This window comes from Haemorhous mexicanus, chromosome Z, assembly GCF_027477595.1.
Source record: "Haemorhous mexicanus isolate bHaeMex1 chromosome Z, bHaeMex1.pri, whole genome shotgun sequence".
Taxonomy (NCBI): domain Eukaryota; kingdom Metazoa; phylum Chordata; class Aves; order Passeriformes; family Fringillidae; genus Haemorhous; species Haemorhous mexicanus.
This window is the reverse complement of record NC_082381.1, coordinates 88939324-88961205: the sequence shown is the minus strand read 5'-3', so window position 1 is coordinate 88961205 and position 21882 is coordinate 88939324. Positions and strand designations below refer to the sequence as shown.

At 46.6% G+C, this 21882-nt stretch overlaps 1 protein-coding gene across 2 annotated transcripts in view; it reads left to right on the top strand.

The window, feature by feature from the left end:
* MYO5B (myosin VB) overlaps positions 1-21882 on the top strand; it is a 151511-nt gene that overhangs the window by 60256 nt on the left and 69373 nt on the right. For both annotated transcript variants that reach the window (XM_059837080.1, XM_059837079.1), the window contains exons 8-14: positions 228-335; positions 2325-2434; positions 3953-4218; positions 8984-9065; positions 10595-10735; positions 18484-18606; positions 19780-19863. In XM_059837080.1, coding sequence (XP_059693063.1) covers positions 228-335; positions 2325-2434; positions 3953-4218; positions 8984-9065; positions 10595-10735; positions 18484-18606; positions 19780-19863 — 914 coding nt within the window. The remainder of the gene's footprint in view (positions 1-227; positions 336-2324; positions 2435-3952; positions 4219-8983; positions 9066-10594; positions 10736-18483; positions 18607-19779; positions 19864-21882) is intronic.

Sequence of the window (21882 nt, the reverse complement as noted above, 5' to 3'; positions counted from 1 at the left end):
CCTAAGGGTGTCTTCTTAATTAGCCAATCATGTGAAATGTGTTGATTAAGTGACCAATCAGGTCCCCCTGTAGCCGACGAGTGTATAAAAGAAGGGGTTCCCATAAATGTGGGGTTTCTAGCTTCTTTTGTCCTATAGCCTGTGTCACTTGTTATCTGTTCCTGACTCAATGGCGACAGCGGGCAGGACTGCTGGCTCACCTTTTTCTCCCCTTTCTTCTCTCCTAGCGTGTGCCGAAGACTTTTTCTACACTTCTCAGGGAGGTGACACGTCCATCGATGGTGTGGATGATGCAGATGACTTTGAGAAAACCAGGCATGCCTTCACCCTGCTTGGTAAGGAGTTGCTATGCTTAAAGCCTGTCCAGCAGAAGTCTCTTGCAATTGTTTTCAGTGTTTTGCCTGAATTATAATGTTCCTGTTGACCTAGCTTGCTTTGCTTAGCTCTTTAGCAGGAGCTGCAGAAGTGTTTCTAGCAGCTGTCTGTGGAGCAGCACTGAAATGGGGAGGGATGCAGAATTTAAGAGAAGCCATTCTGAAGTCAAAGGAGGGCTGCAGTATTGACTTGCTATTTTTTATCCTGTTTATGAGCAGGAAAAGAGCTGTTACTGTGCAGTTCAGTCTGTGTTGTGGTTGAGGGTGATGTCACTTGTTGGATCACAGCCCTGTGCCAAGTAGCTGATTCCTGGAAATAATGAGCTGAGTACATCCCTGCTGTGCAGAGTCCACATGCACACGGCAGCTGCAGGAGCTGTGGCTGTGTCCAGCCCCCGTGCTGGCAGCAGGGGAGCAGAGCTGTTAAAGGAAAAACAATCTGGAAGGGAACACTTGCCCAGCGTATTTGTATTTATCTGAAACCAAGTTTATAAATCCTGGTGAGTCTTGGTACCTCTTGGTTCCATTTCCCAGGTTGGGAGGGGACCTCATGGTATTTAGAGTTGTCTGTGAAATCTCCTGATCAGCTGTGCCTGCAGTGAGTGTGGGGACTCACTTCGAGCTGTAGAACTGCACTTGTTTCCCCCACATTTGTCCTCTTTGTGTTTTAGATGGGCCTCATCTCTTTCTCTTTGGTGTCTTATCTTTACCCTCCTCTTATTCAGCTTGTGTGAGTTCTGTTAACTACCTAAAAAATACAATTCTTGGTTGCTCCAAGCTTGCCCACAGGACTGCAATCCCCAGAGAACCCTCCCCCCATCCCCCTGGCATGTGTAGTCTCTCTTTGGTCCCCTTCTCTGGCTCCCCAGGCAGCTCCCCTGTCTCCTTGCTGGTCCCTGGGAAGCTCTATGAGAGCATCTTCCTCTGGGGCCAGTCTGATGATGATTTTCTGTTCTTCACGTGCTCCTCTCTCTCTGCTTTTCCTCATTTTTCTCCACTGTTTCCCAGCTCTGCTTCTGTTCATGGCCTGGTGAAATTGCGACTACAGTGTCCAGTCTTGCCTTTTTGTGTGTTACAAGAAGTCAAATTTGTCTGCAAATCCCCAGTCCTAGCCAGGCTTAACTCCAGTCAAGAGTTCTGAGTAAGAGCAGAGCACTGCTCCTTTTAGTAACCTTGAAACATTTCTCACAGTGCTGATAACAGAAGAGTCCTGAGAGAGAGAGAAAGGGAGGCTCTAGATAATTCAGCAACCAGCAGGTGATGTTTTAGACCTTGGGTGGATAATGAGGACACCAGCCCTGAGCACAAAAGGGACACAGAAACCCAGCTGGGATGTTAAAAAAAATGCAAGATACGGCAAGAAGGCCATGTGTGGGCTGCTGCTGAGCAAAGCTCCTGCTGGGATGCCTGCAAAGAAAGATGGATAAAGCAATATATAAATAAAATATATAAAGCAATAACATGTTACACCCCCAGTAAAGACCCACAAGTGTTTCTTGTGGAGACACTGGGGAGGGTAAGACAGAGCTCCCCATCACCTCCCTGGTGACTTGCTGCATCCAGCTGTGCCACCAGTCTGGAGGCGTTGTGCAGGGCTTTAATTTTCCCTTCTTTTTGTGGGATGTTGGCAATAAGTGTAATTTGTAATTTGTGTGCTTTGGTTGTCAGCAGACTCTGAGGTCAGATGAGCAACTCCTTGTTCTGTGAAAGCTGCAGAGCCCCTGTAACTCTGATCCTGTTTGATCACTGTGGAGCAGTATCCTTGGGTTTGTGTGTATTAAACCCACCCATGTTAAAATTGAGAGTTTATGACATATTTGCTGGAAGAAGCCTCAGGATTCTGTAAACCAATTGCCTTGGAAGGAAGTAAAACACTGCAAGCACCTTCAAATAAACTTAAATCGTGTTTCATTTTCCTTTGTGACAATCAGCTATCCATTGTTCCTGCAGGAGTGAAGGAGTCTCACCAGACGACCATTTTTAGGATAATTGCTGCCATCCTGCACCTGGGGAACTTGAAGATCCAAGGGGAACGAGATGGGGAGGTCTGCAGTATATCGGTAGGTCACCCTCAGGAGCAGGCACGTGGGGAGCTTGGTGTGCTCAGGAGTCAGGCTGTGCTCATGTCCTTGGCTAGAAAGCCCTTTTCCTCCTGTTTTCTTGGCCTTTTTTTGAAAACACATCAGAAGTTTCTAGTTGCTATGTTTGTCCTGAGAAATAATGCATTATTCCTCCTCTCTAGCCAGCCTGCAAGCGAGGCTGTTAAAAAATTGCTTGCATCCCTGACATCCCAACCCACCTTAGCCCTTCCTGCTTCCTTAGAGCACCCAGTGCAGGGTCTTGTGACACTGATGGGGACACCAGCACAAGGTGTGATGCTTTACAACCACTTTCCTCCAAGCAAAGCCATGGAGCTGCTGCTTGGAATGTGGCCAAAGGAGCATGGCATGGTTAATTAGCAAAAATAAGTAACACTAAAGATGCCTTAGAGGCGGTTTTTCTGTTTCTGTGTTTGTTCGGAGGTGGGGAAAAGTAAAGCAATTATATGGAAAATACTGTCCTGTAAATTATCACTGCATCCCATGCTGGGTGGTTTGTTCCTAATTAAAGTATTAAAAGGGTTCTGCACACACTTCAGTGTTACCCTAGAGATAATGTGCTCAGTGTGAGATGCTAGAGGTAATTTACTTGATATTTGGCAACATGAATATGTGAAGGCTGCCTGCTTCAATGATGTTGAGTTCTGTTAATGAAGCTCATGTTGTTTAATTACCTCCAAATATAATTGCAAGGTATTAAATCAATTCTGGTACAACCTTGACTCTGGTCAGAAAGGTATTGTAGCAATAAAACATCCTAGAATTCTTGTAAAATGCACTTTTTTTTTTCCTGCATCCCCAACCCCATCCAGCATTTCTAAGTAAACCTACCTAACTGGAAACAATTTACTTTCTATAGATATGTATTATCACACAGGGGAAGGGGAAATTTTCTCGTTTTCCAAAAGGCAGAGCCTGCTGTCTGACCACAATAGAGACTCAGAGCTGCTTTGTCTTAATTTCAGAGGGGGAGAAATACATTGCACTAAAGAAAATGAAGTTCACGTTTCATTTTATTAATTGTGCAAAGCCTAAGCCCCTCTGGTAATGCACGATTTATAGCTTTGTTATTCAGGATGGAGCTATTTTGTAAAAGGAATGGTGTCCTGGCATACCCTAAGCTTTAGTCTGAGGCATAACCAGGGTTACTCTGGGGCAGGATGTAGCTGCAGCTTGAGGAGGTGGAGAATTCTTTTTCCTATGGAAATGTGCTCTTTGTGAAAGCTGAGAGCTCAAGGATAACCAGAGCAGGGCCAAGCCTTGGTGCCACCATCCAGAGCTCCGTGTGAGCTGTCCCACCCTGCCCATGAGAACTCCCACAGCTGGATGGGTGTCACTGCATTCCACTCCTGTCCCCACACAGACACAGCTTTCCCTAGACAGTTACAAAAAGCTGCCATTCCTGGGGCGTTAAAATGCCACTTTGGGGTGTCACCAACCTGCTGACTTTACTTCTGGTCCTCCCCACCTCCCTCCCAGAGCGAGGACGAGCACCTGAGCAGCTTCTGCAGCCTGCTGGGCGTGGAGCACAGCCAGATGCAGCACTGGCTCTGCCACCGCAAGCTCGTCACCACGGCCGAGACCTACGTGAAGAGCATGTCCCTGCACCAGGTGGTGAACGCCAGGAACGCCCTGGCCAAGCACATCTACGCCCAGCTCTTCAACTGGATCGTGCAGCATGTCAACAAGGCCCTGCACACCACTGTGAAGCAGCACTCCTTCATCGGCGTGCTCGACATCTACGGGTAGGCACCTCCTCAGCTCCCCGGGCGGCTCAGTGACTCCTTTATAGCTTGTCTTCCCCTTCTTCCAAAGCACATGCTGCTTTGTCTGGGGGCAGGTGGTGGGAATGATGGAAAGGAGCACAAAAAAAGTACTGTGTGGTTTGCAGTTTTGGTCCTCCTTCAGAGTGTGCAGCCTTCGGCACAGAATGGTCTGTGTGAGCCCTGGGTTCTGGGATATACCTCCCATGCCTTTCCCGTCTGGAGTTCCTGTCTCCTGTGCTGCTCATAATAACCTTAAGGATGAGCTGGGGTAAAGGTGCTGCTGTGGAGAGCAAAGACTGCCTCATCTTGCTGTGGGGTTTGAGGACACTCCTTCACTTCATCTGTGAAACCACTGCTGCAGGGCCCTAGTGCAGTGAGAGCTTTCAGAGGAGCTTGGGAACCTGTGGTGGGGATGTCAGGTGCAAAAAGCTCTTGCAAAAGTTGCAGCCTGTGCCCTCAGGGGCAATGAGCTACTTTAAAATTGTTCTGGTACCCATTACTGCCTGGTTTGTCATCCTGAGTGGTGCTAGAAGAGGGCTGTGAGAGTTGTCTGAGTTCATTTTAGCTGAAGTGCTGCAAAGAAGCAGAAGATGGAGGAGAAAGGAAGGGATTCTGTCAGTTGTGGGGTGGAAAAGGAAGGAGGACTTGTGGGTTTGGGGTTTACCCTGCATTTTTCCAACGCCCTTTTATTTTTTTGGGGTGTGTGTGTCTCTAGGCAGCAAGGGCAAGAGAGAAGTCCCAGGTGGCCTGGCAGGTCCATGCAAGGCCAGGTTAGATGGCACTTGGAGCAACCTGGGACAGTGGAAGGTGTCCCTGCATGTGGGGACTGGATGACAGTAAAAGGTCCCTTGCAACCCAAAACCCTTCTGGGATTCTGTGGTTCTCAGTGGGACAGCAGAGGTCTCTGTTCTCCCTTACCACATTCTGGTGCTGAATTGCTCCTGTTTCAGAGGGGAGGTGGAATGCACAAGTTGCAGCTGCTCCAGGAGCCAGTTCCTAACCCAAGGCAGTCATTGTGCTTGCTCAATCACAAATCCTGTGTCCTCTGAAGGTCTATCAGCTCTAGGAGAACCTCAAGTTCAGAATGAAATCCTGCCAAAGCAGTTCTGGATCAGAACAAAAAAGCAGTGTGATTTTAGGGCTGTAACACCTACACAATTGCTGGAACTGGGTCTTGTGTATAAACCCTCCCACGAAGTTTCTACAGCTCCTGGTGTTTGGGATGATAGCTTTGACACCTGGACAGCAGAAATGATGCCAGAAAATGCTGGGAGCAGCAGTGCAGCCCCACTGGTTGCTGGTCTCCATCCATAGCTGCTGTCATGTGGCAAGGTTTGCAGGAACACTGCTATCAAGGGTGATAACCACACAGTTCTCTTTGGTTTGGGATTTCAGTGGGATGGCCTGAGGTGATGAGGTTGCTTTCTCTGGTTTGTAAGTTTCTGGGCTCACTTGGGAAGATCTTAAATATGGTACAGTCTGGTTCAAGGACTGTATGAAATAGAGAAGCTGTTTCCCATCTCTTTTCTATGAGATAGAGAAGCTGTTTTCCCCCACAGAAATTTCTGCAGGCTGGAGTATGATAAATAAAGCTTTTAGACAGAGCCCTGTGGGTGATGGAGGGTCCGTACAGAAAATTGGATGCTGAGTTAGAGGATCAGACTTTCACAAATCTGAATGAAAAGAGGCTGGAGGATAAGGCTCATAAAAGATTGAGCTGGGCTGAAAATCTGTTAGTGTGGAAGAAAAACCTTCAGCCGCCTGTCCAGTGCGTGGGCCAGCAGGTGCTTTCAGCCCTGGTGACACCAGCAGGGCTTTTCCACAAGGACCTGCAGGTCCTACTAAAGAAGCAGATTTGCAGGAGAAGGTGTCCATGTTCTTGGCTGAAATGCTTGTGGAAGTCTGGTGGCCTAAAATGGCCATGAATCCCTTCTGTAAATGGGTGTTGCTGTCTAAATGCTGAGTAATTTACAATGTGGGGAATATGGGTGATGATAGCCTGACTCTGCTGAACTTTAAAGTGGTTTGATTCTCCTAACTCATGTGGTTTTTGAGCTTTAATGCATTTTTCTAACTATCAGATTTTTTCCCCCCAAATGGGTGTTGTTTGGTCCTTTCCTTTGGGAGGGGGCTTGAGCTGGAAAGGCAGGGAGCCTGCAGCATCTTCACAGCACATCCTTGACATCCTCAGAGCTTCTGTCCCAGTGCTCCTGGGGGAGGACTGTCCCTCTGGGTGGTATTTCTAGGGGTGGGATCCAAACAGAGCATGCAGAAGCTGCAGGGTTTTTATTCCAACTTTCTAGTGCTCGACTTTGCATCCTTAATTCTCTGTTTACACTGAGGTGAGAACGTGCAGCACTGAAAGCCTTTCTGTATTTATTGAAATGGTGTTATTTGCTGTAGCACCAACACTGAAGTCAGTCAGAAGGGTGGATTCATGTGGCACTCCTGGACTTGGTGGGGATGGCTTGTTCCCCCTCTTGTTTGCCATGTGAAATGTGAACACCCAGGCAACCAGCTGTGTGCTGGACTTATTTGTGAACTTTAAATATTTTAATACAAACCTTGGTGCTTCAGAGGACATAGGAGGGAGCAGCAGAAAAACCAAAATGCAGCATTTGCCCCTTGAAAATCTACTTACAAGAGCTGTCCCCAAGCTGGATGTGCCTTCCAGGGACCACAATGGGCTGGAGTGGTGAATATGTTTATTTTTTCCACCAAATTACAGTGCACTAAAATGGGTAGAGAGCCAACAGGCACTGTTTTGCTTTCCCCATCAGGATGTTGCCCTCAGTGCAGTCCCTCTGAGCAGGTAGGGCCTCCTGGCGTGCACATGCGTAGGGCTGGCAACTAATCTGCTTTGTCAATTAGCAAACTGTGCTAGTAGATTCCCTTGATTAGCAACTTTGTGAGATCTCTCTCGGAGCTGGAGTTGTACAGCAGCTCTGCCCCTGGCTGGCCCTCACTGGGAGGGTTCATAAATCACATCTGGTGTCTCGGAAGGGGAGAAATTTCCACTCTGATTTCTTTTCCTCATATGCTCCTGCCCTCATTACCTTTTCCCACCTAGCTTGCTGTGCCTCTCCATCTATGTTTTAATTAAATCTTTCCTTGTCCTGTTGCTGTGGTCATGCCTGCAGCAGCTGATTATTCCAAAAAGAGTCCTGGCATTGCACATTCCTTGAGTGGCAAGGGCTGGAGGCACAGATTGGTCAGCCATGCCACCGAGATTGAGCACAGAGGGGGCTCTCCAGGGACACATCCACCACTGAGGGCCACAACACATCTTTAATGTCATCATTTGTAGTCCCAGGCACGAGATTCTGTTGCATTAAAGACTGTAAAGCCCAGTTTTTGGGAAGGGGATGGGTTTGGCACAGGTGGCACCAGCTGCGGCGGCAGTGCTGGGCATGCAGAGGGAAAGCAGTCCCAGGTTTCCTCAAGGACCATGGGGGTGATAAAATCACAAAACGACTTAATTTCTCCCATTCCCCTTTTCCTTTTGGCAGTGCATTTCCTCAGGGACTTTGGCATTTTGTGTGGTGATGGCATTGTCACCTGGAAGTACCTGGGGAACAACTGCATCGCCTGGGTAACAGCAGGGTGGTCCTCAGGAAGTGGCAGAAGTGCTGATTATTTTAGGAAGAGAGGCTGGAAAGAAAGGGCTTCATTCATTCAGTGTTTAAAGACTGTTCTGCCAGCTCCTACAGTGCCTATTACCCGAACAATTATTTAGTCACATATTTATCATTACAGCAGCTTACTCATTGAACACAGGAAGCCTTCCCACTTTTCCCCTTGGTTTAATCCATACAGTCATGTGTCAAAGACTTCTTTTTTTCCCTTCCCCCTTCCACCTGTGCCTTAAAAATAGAAATATAAAACACACAATTCCCAGTGGTAGCTCAAAATACTCTCTTTGGGTTTTAAGAGCAATCCTGGCTCCCCGTGCCTGTCCTTGGGTGTTGTGTGCTTCAGCCTCAGGGGCTCTGCTGGCTCCCTGCTCCTTACCTGTAGTCTGTCTTACTAAAACTGCATATTTTTTCCTTTCTAATTGTGACTAAGAAGCTATTTTTGGGCCTCTTTTGGAGCTGATCTGTGGCAGGGTAAGATAATGTTTTGGTTGTGGAAGTCCTGGTGAAGCAGTGGATCACAGAGCCCAGCACCAAGGACCCTCTAAGGGTCCTCTAAGGAACGTGGAGTTGGAGCTGAAATCACCATTTTTCCCCTTCTCCCTTCCAGAAGTTGCTTACTCACGTGTGTCTAATTTTTATGCCAACAGGGATGCAGAACAGAAGCTATAATTACAAATTTAATACCTTCTTTTTTCTGCTCTATTAAATTCCATTAAAAGTAGCATGCTGGGTCTTTTAAGACAGCAGCTACTGTTTCTTCATCACCTTTGCAGTGAATGTATTTGGAACTTAATATTTCATAATATTTTTCCCCAGGAGAGGCAGTTACATTTCTTGTCTCAGACAGAGCTGATGGGCAGGAAGCTGCAGTCGTGCCAAATGTCTCATTCGTGTGTACCAGGAGGGACCTCTTGAATCCCTTGAGTTGTGCCAAGGAAAGAAAGATGTTTTGAGGAAAAAGGTGTAAATTCAGGATAGGAGGAGTGGAGAGGAGGGTTGAGTGTTCCCCGTCACATGGATGGCACCGTTGCAGGAAAAAACCAAAAAATTAAAAAAGAAGATTTTGAGACAAAGCAACGCCTAATGCTGATTTATTCATTGCTTTGCAGGTTTGAAACTTTTGAAGTGAACAGCTTTGAACAGTTCTGTATCAACTATGCCAACGAAAAGCTCCAGCAGCAGTTCAACTCGGTAAGGTCAGCTTGGAAAGTTTCCATAAAACCGAGCAGAAAATGTAGCTAGGCAGGATTGTGGCGTGTCTGGCTTCTGCTCTACAGCATTCACCTGCAGCCTGGACAGATCCTGGCCATCCCTGGGATGCCCCTCTCCCAGACATTTCACTGCAGTGGTTCTAGATATTCTGATCAAGTTGGAAAATGTTGCTTAGTTGATGTACAAACGTGATTCTGGAAATGGATATGCGTGTGATCTGTGCAAAGGCTCACATATTGCTCTGAATAAGTATGAAATCTGCCTTTTTCTTCGTGCTGTTTCAATCCTAAAACAAAACCTGGGTGGTCTCATGCTGATTTCTAGTGTGAATTAAAATAAGTTATGGGAGTGGAAATCTTCCTGTTAAGGATGGCTTTAAACCTGTGAGATGAAAACTCTGTATTAAATAACAGAGTAGGAAACACTCCCCCCTTTTCACTGGGACATGCCTCACAAAACCCAGAATTTTTCCTATTTTATTAGAAACAAGCATTTACCTTCACTGGAAATGGAACCAGTAAGGAGTTGTCTTCTCCTTCAGTTGTAAGTAGGGAAAAAAATACTGTTAATTTCAGGATACAGGGGAAAACTTGTTAAGTTTGAGCATTTAAGTACTGCAGATTAGTTTGGCCCTTTGAAGCCACATCTTATGCACGGACACGAACATTTGCAGTCTATCTAATGCATCAGATAGATCACTGCTGCTAAAAATGAAAAGTAAATTATGGATTGTATTTGCACTATTCATATCTTACTTGGTATGTCTAACTATCACTTCTGAAGCTTATAAATTCAAGCTCCGAGATGACATGTTTGAAGAGATTTTAAAAAGCTATCTTTGAAGGGAAAAAAAAGTGCATTTGAAAAATCATTTTTTAATATGCATTGGAGTATCTCAGAAATAGCCAGAGACAATTTATCTGCTTGGGCAGAGGTCTGAGATACGTAAGCCTTGCAAGGATTTTTTTATTATAGATTCTTTTAAATAAGAATTTTCAATAGAAGTGTCCCTGAGTCAGTCAGATGCTGCTGCTGATATCCCTTGTGGGATGATGGGTGCTCTTTGTGAAGCCCTGCTCGCAGATGGGGACATGGGCTCCCAGCCCTGGCTGGGCTCCCAGCTTGTGAACCTGCTTCAGGTCACGGCGTTAATCAGCAGAGCAATAAAGCAGAGGAGGGTTTTTGTCAGTCCAAGAGATAGATGTGTCACTGCCACACCAGTGTACGGCTCCCACCTCGCTGTCGCAGTGACAGCTTCAGTCCCTTTGTACTGAAAGCCATTTCTAGCCTTATTTTCCCTGCGCCGTGGTTTCCCAGAGTGATGGTTTTGTTTTCCTGGCCAGGAAAATGGGCTGTGTGAATGTGCAGGCTGTATGTGAGGGCACCTAGAGCCTCTGTGGCCTCTGGGTTTGCTCATGGAATGCTGAGCTCCAGCAGGGAGTGGGGGAAGGGGCTGTGCTCTGCTGGCTGGGCTCACACTTAGCGGCTCTGCTTTCTCCCACTCCCAGCACGTGTTTAAGCTGGAACAAGAAGAGTACATGAAGGAGGAAATCCCCTGGACTCTCATAGACTTCTACGACAACCAGCCCTGCATTGACCTGATAGAGGCCAAGCTGGGGATCCTGGACCTGCTGGATGAAGAGTGCAAGGTAAAGAAAACCTCCCACCTTTTCACCCACGTCTTTGTCTCTGTAAATGATCAAAGAATGGGCTTTAATCTCTGGTGTCTTGCAGGTGGGTAAACATCTCCTTTCACGTGTGCTGCTGCTGTGGTCATGGCAGGAGTTGGCTTGAGCTGGGATTTGCTTTGGTTTGGAACATTCAGAGCCTCCTGGGCAGGTGTTTGCTCCAGCCCCGGGTACCTGCACTCACTCTGTGCAGCCAGTGCTCGTGTGTCTGGCCTGGCTGTACTGCGGGACAGCCTTCCACTGAGACCTGATGTCTTTGGCATTGCCCAGAAGGAGCTGGAGCTCCTCTCAAGCCTTATTTTGTCTCAGGGGAAACCTTTCTTCTTACAACAGCTCTTTAAGGCAAAACTCATTGCATTTTGTGTGCAGACTTCAGAGAGTTGTGATGTTGGAGAGCAGTTTGCTGTCTTTTGCCCTCTCTCTCTCTCTCATACTGGCCAAATGAAATCTTGTTTGAAATTTGAGAAGAAAAGCCAGAGTGCAAACCTTGATGACAATCCAGAAGAAAGGCTGGGCTCCTTGTTCACACATTGCTCAGTCATGAATAATCAAATATACTTAGGAACAAGGAATGTCAGAGGGCAGGTTTCCTTGGGAAGCTGGGATGCCTGTTTTGAAGCTCTTTGATGCTGGAGATGTCCTATTGGAAGGGGATGGGGACTGCCTTCCTGCTGGGTGTGGCTGCCTTGAGGGGCCACAGCCTGGTGTTGCTGTGGGGTGACCCACGTTGTCCTCAGGGTTTCCATAGAGGCTTGGGTGTGTTTTGTGCCAGGGAATGTCTTTCTGACTGTGGGAGGGCCCTGACTGTTTCTGAGCAAAGGCAGGGAAGAGTGAGACAAAGTGCTGGGAGAGCTGAAGTGGATAAAAGGGCTCACCTCACCAGCATAGCCAAGGTGATAAGAAGGAATTTTTGTGGTGTTTGTGGGATCCATGAGCACAGGACAGCTCTGGTGGCTCAAGGACACAAGTGTTGTGTTGTATCTGAGGGAAAGGGCTGGGGTCCATTGTTCAGACTGGTTTCCCTGGGCAAGGATGTGGTACCTGTGTTTGTCTGGAAGCGGGGTGACCTGTGAAGTCTTTGCTGCCCTCCAGGTACCAGGGCTGCCTTCCCAGGCACAGCAGGGCTGTCCCAGCCTGCACACTCCATGAGCTCAGCCCTGGTCTGGGCTACAGACACTGGCTTTCTCTTTGGGGGAGCCAGAGATGGGGCTTTGCCCTTTTCGAGTCTGCTCTCAGGAAATCTCCTTAAAAACGAGAACAAATTAGACTTAAAATTAAGTCCTTAAAAATAGCATCTCAGCTAGTGCTGGTTTGGAAAGAGGTCAGATTATTTGCTTGATATTCAGCAGCATTTCATCTGCTCTTTGTGCTGTCAGGCCAGTTAAATTCTGCAGGCTCTAACTGTCTCCTGGATGCTGGGAGGACTATAAGGGAAGTTTCCCCAGTGTTGGAAGTCACACCCTTGGCTCCTCTCTGGAGCACCTGGTACTGGTTGTTGCTGGTGGCATTGCTGGTGGTCTCACTGCAGCTCCCATGTAACAGCAGTAGATTTACTTGGTGCTACTTTTTTAGTCCATACTTATTTTTTGACAAAAAAAAAAAAAAAAAACCACACAAACAAAAATACAAAAAAACCAAACCAAAAAAAACAAAACAAAACCCCAAACCCCCAAATCAAGATGTATTCCCTCCCCCTTCTCATCAAATGCCAATTATCTGGGTGTTTACCTGTCAGTGGGAGATGCTGTCATTAGTCACAGGCCCTTATTACTGGCCCTGTAATCGCCTCTTTTATAACAACCTGCAAGTGTTCTCCAGATTTATGACAGTTTCAGCAAAACCTGTCAGCTGCAAGCAGCCGTTTGTGGATGAAAGCCTTCACCCCCACGGCAGTGTTTCAGCTCCTGGGGTGGGACCACAATAAGGTAATTACATGCCACCTTGTTAGAACCTAACAGAGGATGAAAACACTCTGGGACGTGAAACGGCACCAGGGGAGTATTTGGTACATAATGAAGCATTAGTGCAAATGCAGAGGGTTTGTCACTAATGTTCTCTCTTCACAGTATGGGGTTTTTTTTAATCCTTAATGTGTGGTTGGAGAGGAGGTGGCTGGGTATGTGCTGAAGCTGTTCAGGAAGTGCAGGTCATAGGAGTGTCTTGTTGCTGTTTAGGGAGAAATTGACGTAAGAACTGGCAGTGAAAGAGAGGGCCCTTGAACTGGGATTGCAGTGTTAAGGACTAAACCTGCCTGCTGAAAGCTAATGAGAAAAACCCTACTTCTTAAAACAGACTTTAGGATATAGAATCGTGGAATCACAGAATCACAGGACGGTTTGGTGTAGACCTTAAAGATCATCCTGCTCCACACCCTGCCCCACCCCTTCCACTGTCCCAGGCTGCTCCAAGCCCAGTCCAGCCTGTCTTGGATGCCCCCCACTCTCACAGGTGACAATTCCTTTCCAATACCCCATCTAACCCTGCCCTCTGGCAGTGGGAAGCCACTCTCCCTTGTCCTGTCACTCCATGTCTTTGTGGAAAATCCCTCTCCAGAGGGGAGATGTTTATGTTTGGGTTTTTTAAAACAGCTTTGTAATATAGGAGTTGGAAGCTGTTCTAGAATTATTAGGGTTGGAGCTGGCTTCTGGAGCTCATTTGGTCCTTTGTCCTGTTACATCCTTGGTCTGCCTGGGAACCATTATAACCTCTCTGAGCTGTGTCCTCTGCTGAGGAGCCCTGGGGTCCTTGAAGAGCCTTTTCCCTGTTTTCTGCACTGGAGTTTCACCTGCCTGGATCTGTAGCTTTTAGGGCCTCTTGGTTTTGCTCTGGTGCCAGAGGAGCAGTGAGAGCTCATGTCCCCTGCTCAGAAGAAGTTCTGGCCAAGCCCACCACAGTGGTGGGATGCTGATGTGCTGTGGCACAAACTGATGAGCCCAAACAGGTGGGAAAGGGCAGAAGGGCATCCAGGAGAACCTCCCCTTGATGAGCTGTGCAGGGTGGGTGCAGTCACTGTGGGGCCAAGGGGAAGTAATCTGGGAAAGGAGTAGAGCCTGTCAGAAGGACTGAAAGATGGAGGCTGTCTTCTCTAAATCCAGTTCTGGAAAGATTGGTTGGAAATCTGGAATAGATTTAGGGTATGGTTGCACTTGTGGAGGGAGTTACTTTGATGGAGGGGACAGCACACTTTGGAAGACTTTGATTTCTGAGGAGACATGTGGAATGACTTAAACCCTCTGAAGAAGAGCAGCCAGTTGGGTTTGGTTTTCCAAGGGATTTAAGTTATCCTTAGATATTGTAAATCAAAGATGACTCTGACGAAGGGGAGAGAGAATGATGCATCTGACTCCATCATCAGAAGGCTAAAGAATTACTTTATTATACTACTGTGTACATTTCATCTAAACTGAATCTGCCAAGCACTCCCTCTTGCTCACAACTGCCCAGAACTGCACTCATCTCCAATTCTCTCCTGACTGTCCCGTGACAGTCCCACACACACAAACTTCTTGGCCCTGATAAGCCAAGGGAACAAAACATCCTCACTTTGGGCAAACAATCTCCACATTGCATTCTACTTTAGCACAACACAGGCACAGCAAGCGAGATAAGAATTGTGTTTTCCTTCTTCTCTGCCTGTCTCACAGCTTCTGTCTGTTCAGAGGGCATGTGAATACCACACTTAGAGGAAACAGAAACCCTCAGAAATGCAGTCGAGCCTCTGTCAAAGCTGGGTGAGCTGTTCTGTATTCAGACTGAAGCTGCATGGCATATGGAGGTGCTGTCTGTTTTCCAGACACTTCCCGAGGGCCTAGGACAATGCTCTCTGGCACAGGGTGGCATTTTTGGGGCTGTCCTGTGCAGGGCCGGGAGTTGGACATTGCTGGTCCTTGTGGGTCCCTTCCAGCTCAGGATATTCAGTGGTTCTGTGGTTCTCTTTGGGAGTAAAATCAGAGGTTACTGTGGATGCCCAGGTTTCTCCATAAGGTGTCCTGCTACCTCACTCTTTCCTTGCTTTTTCTTTGGCATGGGAGTGAGAATGAAAAAATCAATGAAAAAAACGGTCTGTTTCACTTAAGTACAACCAAAAGGGTTCAATCAAGAGCAGGCTGATTGGGAAGGTTCACCTGTCAGAGTTGTCATTATTGTCCAAGATTTGTGAGGGTTCTTTCTGCTGGTGGAGCAGCCTGACCCTGAAGCTGCCAAGGGGGGATGTATCTCACCAAAGCCCCCAACTCCCTCATGTTCTTGAGCTCCTCTGTGGCTCTATTCTGTGTTCCATGGCACGTTGCCACTGTGTTATGCTGCTGATGTGCCAAATGCATTTTCTAGTGCTGTTCAGAAGATGCTCTTTGCCCTTTGCTGTGTCCTTCTGTCAAGTGCCAGGAACGCCGCACTCCCCTTCTGGCCGACTGCTTTTCCACCCCGCTTGTCTCTGTGCATCGCTGTGGACCTGGGGATCTGAGCAAATGTGTTTTCCTTGTCTGGACTCGTTAGTTCTTTGGACATCAGGAATTAGCACATGGCCTTCCTGTCCGGGGGGATTTCTGCTCCACAAGCAGAGGTTGGACCCCTGGGCTTTCCTCTGGGGCGGGCCGCCCGACGTGCGGCACAGCAGCCTCCCCTACGTCATGCTGTCAGCTCTGATGACTTTAAAGTCAGGCACATCACTTGCAAGGGAACGTGTTTTTGGAGTGTTTCTGCAGAGGCAGCCCACGCTCTTTTCAGGTTTTAACTTGTATTGGAGTGCTGAGGAGTAAAGAAATAAAATGTGAGTAGTTTGTACTATCTTTTCAGAGGGTTGACTTTTAGATCATTAGGTTTGAATCACAGAATTCCTGAATGGTTTGAGTGGGAAGGCACCTTGAAGCTCATCCAGTTCCAGTCCCTGCCATGGGCAAGGACACCTTCCAGTGTCCCAGGTTGCTCCAAGCTCTGTTCAACCTGGCCTTGGACACTTCCAGGGATGGAGCAGCCACAGCTTCGCTGGGTAACCTGTGCCAGACCCTCACAGGGAAGAATTTCTTCCTAATATCTAATGTAAATCTACCCTCCTTCACCTTAAACTATTGACCTTTTTTCTTCTATCCACTTAATTGTCCTTCTGTTGGAGCTGGTGGTGGAGGGAGTCCCAGCCTTTAGTCCAGGTGGTCCAAAGCATCTCCTCACCTGGTTCTTGGTCCTGCGATGCAGAATGGATCGTGTGAGGCTGGCCCTGGCTGCAGTGGGTGTGATTGTGGTTGCAGGAGCTCCTGGAAGCACCAGGGGAAGTGAATCCAGAGTGGGGGGGACCCTGCCTGTGACCAGGGAGGACAGAGGAGGACAGGCAGTGACCTTTGCAATTCCTGGTATCAGCTTTATCCTGTTTAAAGATTACGTACAAAACTTGCAAAGCAGTCGCCTTTCCTCTTCCCCATCCCCTAAAAAAAAATGGTGAGATAGCCCATAAGTAACTTTCTCAGTTGCTCTGAGGGCCTTGAACTGCCAAGGTAATACCAAGAGCTGTTATAATAGTAGAGATAATGCCCTCCTTAATTTTTATCTTTGGAACTTGGTCCCTATCAGGTGCTTCCCAGGCAGCTGAAAATACCCAGGCTGCAGGATGGTGAGCAGGGTATGGCAAACCCTCTTTCTGGGAGGCAGGAGCGATGCCTTTGAAGTTCAACTCCGAGATAAGCAGGTTTTTCAGCAAAGTGGATGCCTTGGAAGAGAGCTGGTGCAGGATGAATCTGGCTCAGGGTGGCTGCAGTGCTCCTGCTCTGCACCTGTGGCTTAGTCCTGCACAGGAGACACTCAGTGATACCTCCAGAAAGGATGCTTTTGCATGCAAATATTAAATATAACCCTTGAAAAGAAACACATCTACATTTATAAAACCCCATCGTTTAAACATGCGAGTCTCACCTTGCATAAATAAAATATGTATATAATTGCATAGCTAAGTGCCTTTCAATATTTATATATAGCCTGTGTTATTTCTGTGTGTATCTCTAATTGGCCAAACTTAAAAATTGTAAAGTACAAACAAATGAGGGAGAGCACAGCTTGTGTGAATGGCTGCTGCCTTTAATTCACCCTCATTACAGGGATTGGCAGGAGATGCTTCTCCCAGTGTTCAGAGCCCTTCTGGTGTGTGTTTTGGTTTGCTGTCATGAAATCAAAGGCTGTTTCAGAGCAGCATAAAGAAGTATTCCTCACCTGTCTCATGTTTTCCATCTTCCTGTTCTCTGTCCCCATTTCCTCTGTCATTTTTCATATAAAGGCCTATGTAAAGTCCTGACTGGTGATCAAGAGCTCTCTCTGTTGCTGCACGGTTGTTCTATGGTTTCTAAGCTTTGTCCCATCTAAGTTAAAATATTGACTGAGACTTTTCTTCTGAACCATCTCTTTTTCTGACCTAAATATCCAATTATCCTTTTTTTTTTTTTTTTTGGTTAAAAAAATCTCTGTGTGTTTTTGTGCAGCCACTGCTGTGCTCAGCAGTGGTTCATGGGATGGGGATGAACCCCATCAGAGGTGGCTCTCAGACCCCAAGAGGAACAATTTCACTGTTATATAAACCAGAACTTCATGTGTGTGATCTCACTGGCAATTTCTGGAAATTATTCCATCACCTAAAACAGCATTAAAAATAATGTTGGTACCTGAGTAGTTAATTTATCTTAAGTGTAAAAATACTTCCTTAATATTTCTGTTTTAATTATTGGGTTTTTTTTGTTGTTGTTGTTTGGGGGTTTGTGTGTGTGTATTTGGGGTTTTGTTTTATTTTGGGTTTTTTTTTTTTTTGGTTCTGGGTTTGTTTCTGTTAGAGCTTTTTGGTTTTTTGAAGAAGGGAAGTTTTGTGGTTTTGGTTGAGTTTTGGTTTGGTTTTGAGGGTTTTTTTGGTGAGTTTTTTTGTTTGTTTTGTTTTGTTTCAAGGTTTGTGGGTGATTTTTTGCTTTTTTTGTTTGGGGATTTTTTTTGTTTTTTGGGGGTGGAGCTTTTGGGTTTTTGTTAGCTTTTTGTTTGGTTTTGGATGTTTTCATGGCTGTTTTGGTTTTTGTGTGTGTTTCTTTGTTTTTGGTTTGTTTCAGGGTTTGTGGGTGCTTTTTTTTGTTTGGGGATTTTTTTGGGTTTTTCTTGGGGGGAGATTTTGGATTTTTGTTAGTTTTTGGTTTGGTTTTGCTTTCATGGCTATTTTGGTTTTTGTGTCTGTTTTTCTTTGTTTTTTGTTTGTTTCAGGGGTTGGGGGTGGTTTTTTCAGGGGGGATTTTTGTTTGTTTTTTGGGGGGTATATTTTGGGGTTTTGTTAGGTTTTTGTTTGGTTTTGTTTGGTTTTTTGGTTGTTTTGGTTTTTGTTTGTTTGGTTTTTGTGTGCTTTTTCTTTGTTTTTGTTTAGTTTCAGGGCTTGTGGGTGCTTTTTTGTTTTGTTTTGCGGTGGTTTTTTTTGTGGTTTTTCTTTGTTTATTTTTGTTTTGTTTCAGGGCTTGTGGGTGCTTTTTTGTTTTGTTTGGGGTGTTTTGTCTTGTTTTGTTTTTTGCTTTTTTATTTGTTTGGTTCATTTTGTCATTTTGTCCTTTTATTTCCCGCAAGAGCCGTTCCGGCTGCGGGAATGGAACCAAGATCTGGGCGTTTCCTGCTGGAAACGCAGTTTTGGTGTGTTTGTCATGAAGGCAGGTGACTGCAGAGCAGCACCTGGCCCTGGCAGTGTCCCCTCTGTCCCCTCTGTGCAGGTGCCCAAGGGCACGGACCAGAACTGGGCGCAGAAGCTGTACGACCGCCACGGCGCCAGCCAGCACTTCCAGAAGCCGCGCATGTCCAACACCTCCTTCATCGTCCTGCACTTCGCCGACAAGGTACCCAGCAGGGACAGGAGAGCCTCCTGCACCACAGCCAGTCAGTGGAGAGCCCCGTGAGCTGCCCCTTGGTGCCTGGAGGGTGGTGGTCGTGGCTCAGGTGCTCAAATCTGGATCAGCCCCGAGGGCTCCAGCCTGCCGGCTGTGGCTCTGAGCTGTGAGTTGTGGATTCTCGAGGAGAGACAAATCCTCTTTCCCAAAGCTGTGGTGAAAGGGGTTTCTGTAAGGGCAGCTTGGCAGAAAACGTGCTTGTGTTAGAAGAGCAGGAGCTGTGAGTGTCAGCAAGGGCAGGGAGGAGGTGAGAGGTGATCCCAAGTAGATCCCACCTTTTTGAGGGAGAAGATGCCATCTGTGGCACTAAACTGAACCAAATCCCAGTGCCTGGTGCTCGGGGGTTTTGTCCATGGGCTCCAGCTTCACTGAAGCCCTGATGTGACAGGTGTTACTCACAGCAAACAGGAATCTTAAAAGCTCGAAGTTACCCCACACATTTGTTAGAAAAAAATTAAAAATACCAACCCAGGGATCTTTTTAAGATGTGTCTGAGGAGCTGGACAGCATACAGGTGCTGTGATGCCCTACAGGTGCTTCTCCTAACCAGGTTTGCTCTGGATGCCAGAGGCACTCACCATGGCAAAGGTTGGTACTCACCTTTCCTTAGGCAGCTGGTTTTGCATATGGATCTTTCATGAGCAATATTTCTTAGCAAGTTTTGCTTTTTTTTAAATGTGAAAAAAAAAATTTTCTTTTGTTGTCTCTAGTTTATTTTAAATTAAAAAAAAAAATTCCTTTGCATCCCACCCCTCTGTAGTTTCAAAACCCAAGAGACCTACAAGAGACTTAGGCAGAGCATATTTTGAGGTTTATTGATTAACTTAGAAGGAGTTGAGAAGTGAACAAAAGAGCGTGTAGAGTTACTGATGATCCTTGCATTTTTTACCCCTGACTTCCATACACAGCAATTTAATGACTAAGAAACAATCTGTGTTTCCTAGTAAGGATTTTGCTTTCACCCAGATTCACTTTGATAAAAGGTGACCTTTAAATTCCAGTTGTTCCTTTCCCCTCTCAGGATTTTGGGGTGAGCTCCTGACAGCAGGGGTGTGGTGGGAGCACCTTGTCCCTGTGTGTCGGACTTGTCCCTCTGAGCTTCTTCCTTTTGTATCCTGGCAGGTGGAGTACCAGAGTGAGGGGTTTCTGGAGAAGAACAGGGACACTGTGTACGAGGAGCAGATCAACATCCTGAAAGCCAGCAAGGTAAAAAGAGCAGCAGGTCAGGGCAGCTGCCCAGGCTGGAACTGAGCTGCGTGTCCCTGTGCCTCACCTGGCCCTGGGTGGGAATGTGACAGCCACTGACAGCCACCAAAGAGCCAAACCAGTGGGGTGTGGAGCAGGGAAAAAGGGGGGAGAGCAGGGTGCTCGGGGTTACAGTCACAGCCATGTGTGGATGTGGGTGGTTGTCTGCCTTCCTTCACACTGGTGGTGGTGTCCTGTCAAGATGCATCGCAGAAGTAATTTCCAAACCTGCTGATCCTCTTCTTTTTTTGGTCTCCAAGGGCCAAAATTAGGAACAGGTAGTTTTTGGGCACTGTAAATCCCACTTAGCTCTTGCTTGGAGCTCCCCACCCATCACCCAATCATCCATCCATAGAATCACAGGATGATTTGGGTTGGAAGAGAATTTAGGGATCATCTTGTTCCAGCCCCCTGCAATGGGACACCTTCCACTAGACCAGGTTGGTTAAAAGCACAGGGATCTGGGGTTAAAAGCCACTGTCACCAGTGTAGTTTGTACATTGTGGGTAGCCTTGCTGGTCCTATCATCCTCCTGTGTGAAAATAGCTGTTCCTCTTAGCTGTAATCCATCATACTTGTCCCTGTGACTTCTAATTACTTCAATAATTACTGTGCAAAAACTGGAGTTCATACATAATGCTGGAAATTTAACATGAACTCTGAGACACTCCAGCTGCTGTGGAGCTGTTTTACACCACTGCCAATGCGTAACTTGAACAAATTAACAGATACTAATGATCACTCTTGGTGTCACTTGTCTTTTACAAGGTTTTGTGCTGTGTACCTTCCCTCTCCCGTGTGTTGTACAAACAACTTGTCAACATCTCATTGCACCAGGTGCCAGCAGGGAGGTATTGACTGGCTTTGAATGCCAGCTCTCCTGGCAAAGGCTTTTTGGCTCTTGCTGTTTAAAATTTCCTGTGTGCTGTGGATTTGTTGGGAAGTTGGAAGGAGAAGAGCTGTGGGGCTCTGAAGGCTTTGGAGTGGGTCATGTCTGCAGTAAATGAGCGTTTGACAGTGGGCTCCGAGCCAGAGATTTTAGTTTTCAATATAAATTGAGTAGATTTTGCACTGGCTTCCAGTACCATTCTCCTGCTCTCTATGGGCATTTGGGTAGGTTGGGTTAAAAGTGTCAATAGCACAGACAGCTAAGGAATTTCAGATCCTTCTTGTTTTAAAACCAGACCAAAAGTTCTTCCCTGCAGCCTTGAGTCTTTCATTGTCAGTTAATGAGCTGAAACTTAAAACAACCTCATCTTTCCCAGGGGCAGCTTTTATTAAGCAGTTAGTGTGAGAGTGCAGCCCTGCAAAGCTCAGGTCACCATCCAGCAGCCAAAATCCAGGCTGTGTGACCCTGGGGCACCAATGCTGCTCCAAACCCCATATGTGGTTTAAGGAAGGAGCACATTCGCTTTCCTCCAAACCTTTCAAAGCCTTCCATAGCATAGGCCAGCATGTTAAATTGTTTTGGTTTGGGGTTTTTTTTTGTTTATTTTTGTTTGTTTGGCTTTGTTGTTTGTTTGGGGGGTTTTTTTGGTTTTTTTCTTTTTCTTAGGTTTTTTTTCTTCTTCAAATTTTGAAGGCCCCCTGCATGTTGCAAGCAAAAGTGTGTCATATTCAGACTTCTCTCTGTGACACTCTTGGGTGTGCTGCTGGCTGTGACCTTCTAAATGCCACTCTGAATAAGGAGTGGGATGAAGGGAGGTGGAGGAAACATTATTTTTAGGAGGAATTTGTTCCTGTCAAAGTTGGAAGAGATGAGAATGGGAAATTATTTAAGTGTTGTCAGTGGCTTGGCCTGTTTCGCAGCAAGGAATTCATGTGAAGATGGCAAGATGAACAATTTTCTCATCCATGGGAGTAGTTGTGAAATTAATAACCATGAAGCTGGGCTTTAACGATGCCCAAATCAAGAACTCTGCATGTTCAGGAAGCTTCCCAGGGAAAAACTGGGCATGATTAGAGCTCATTAGAAAAGCC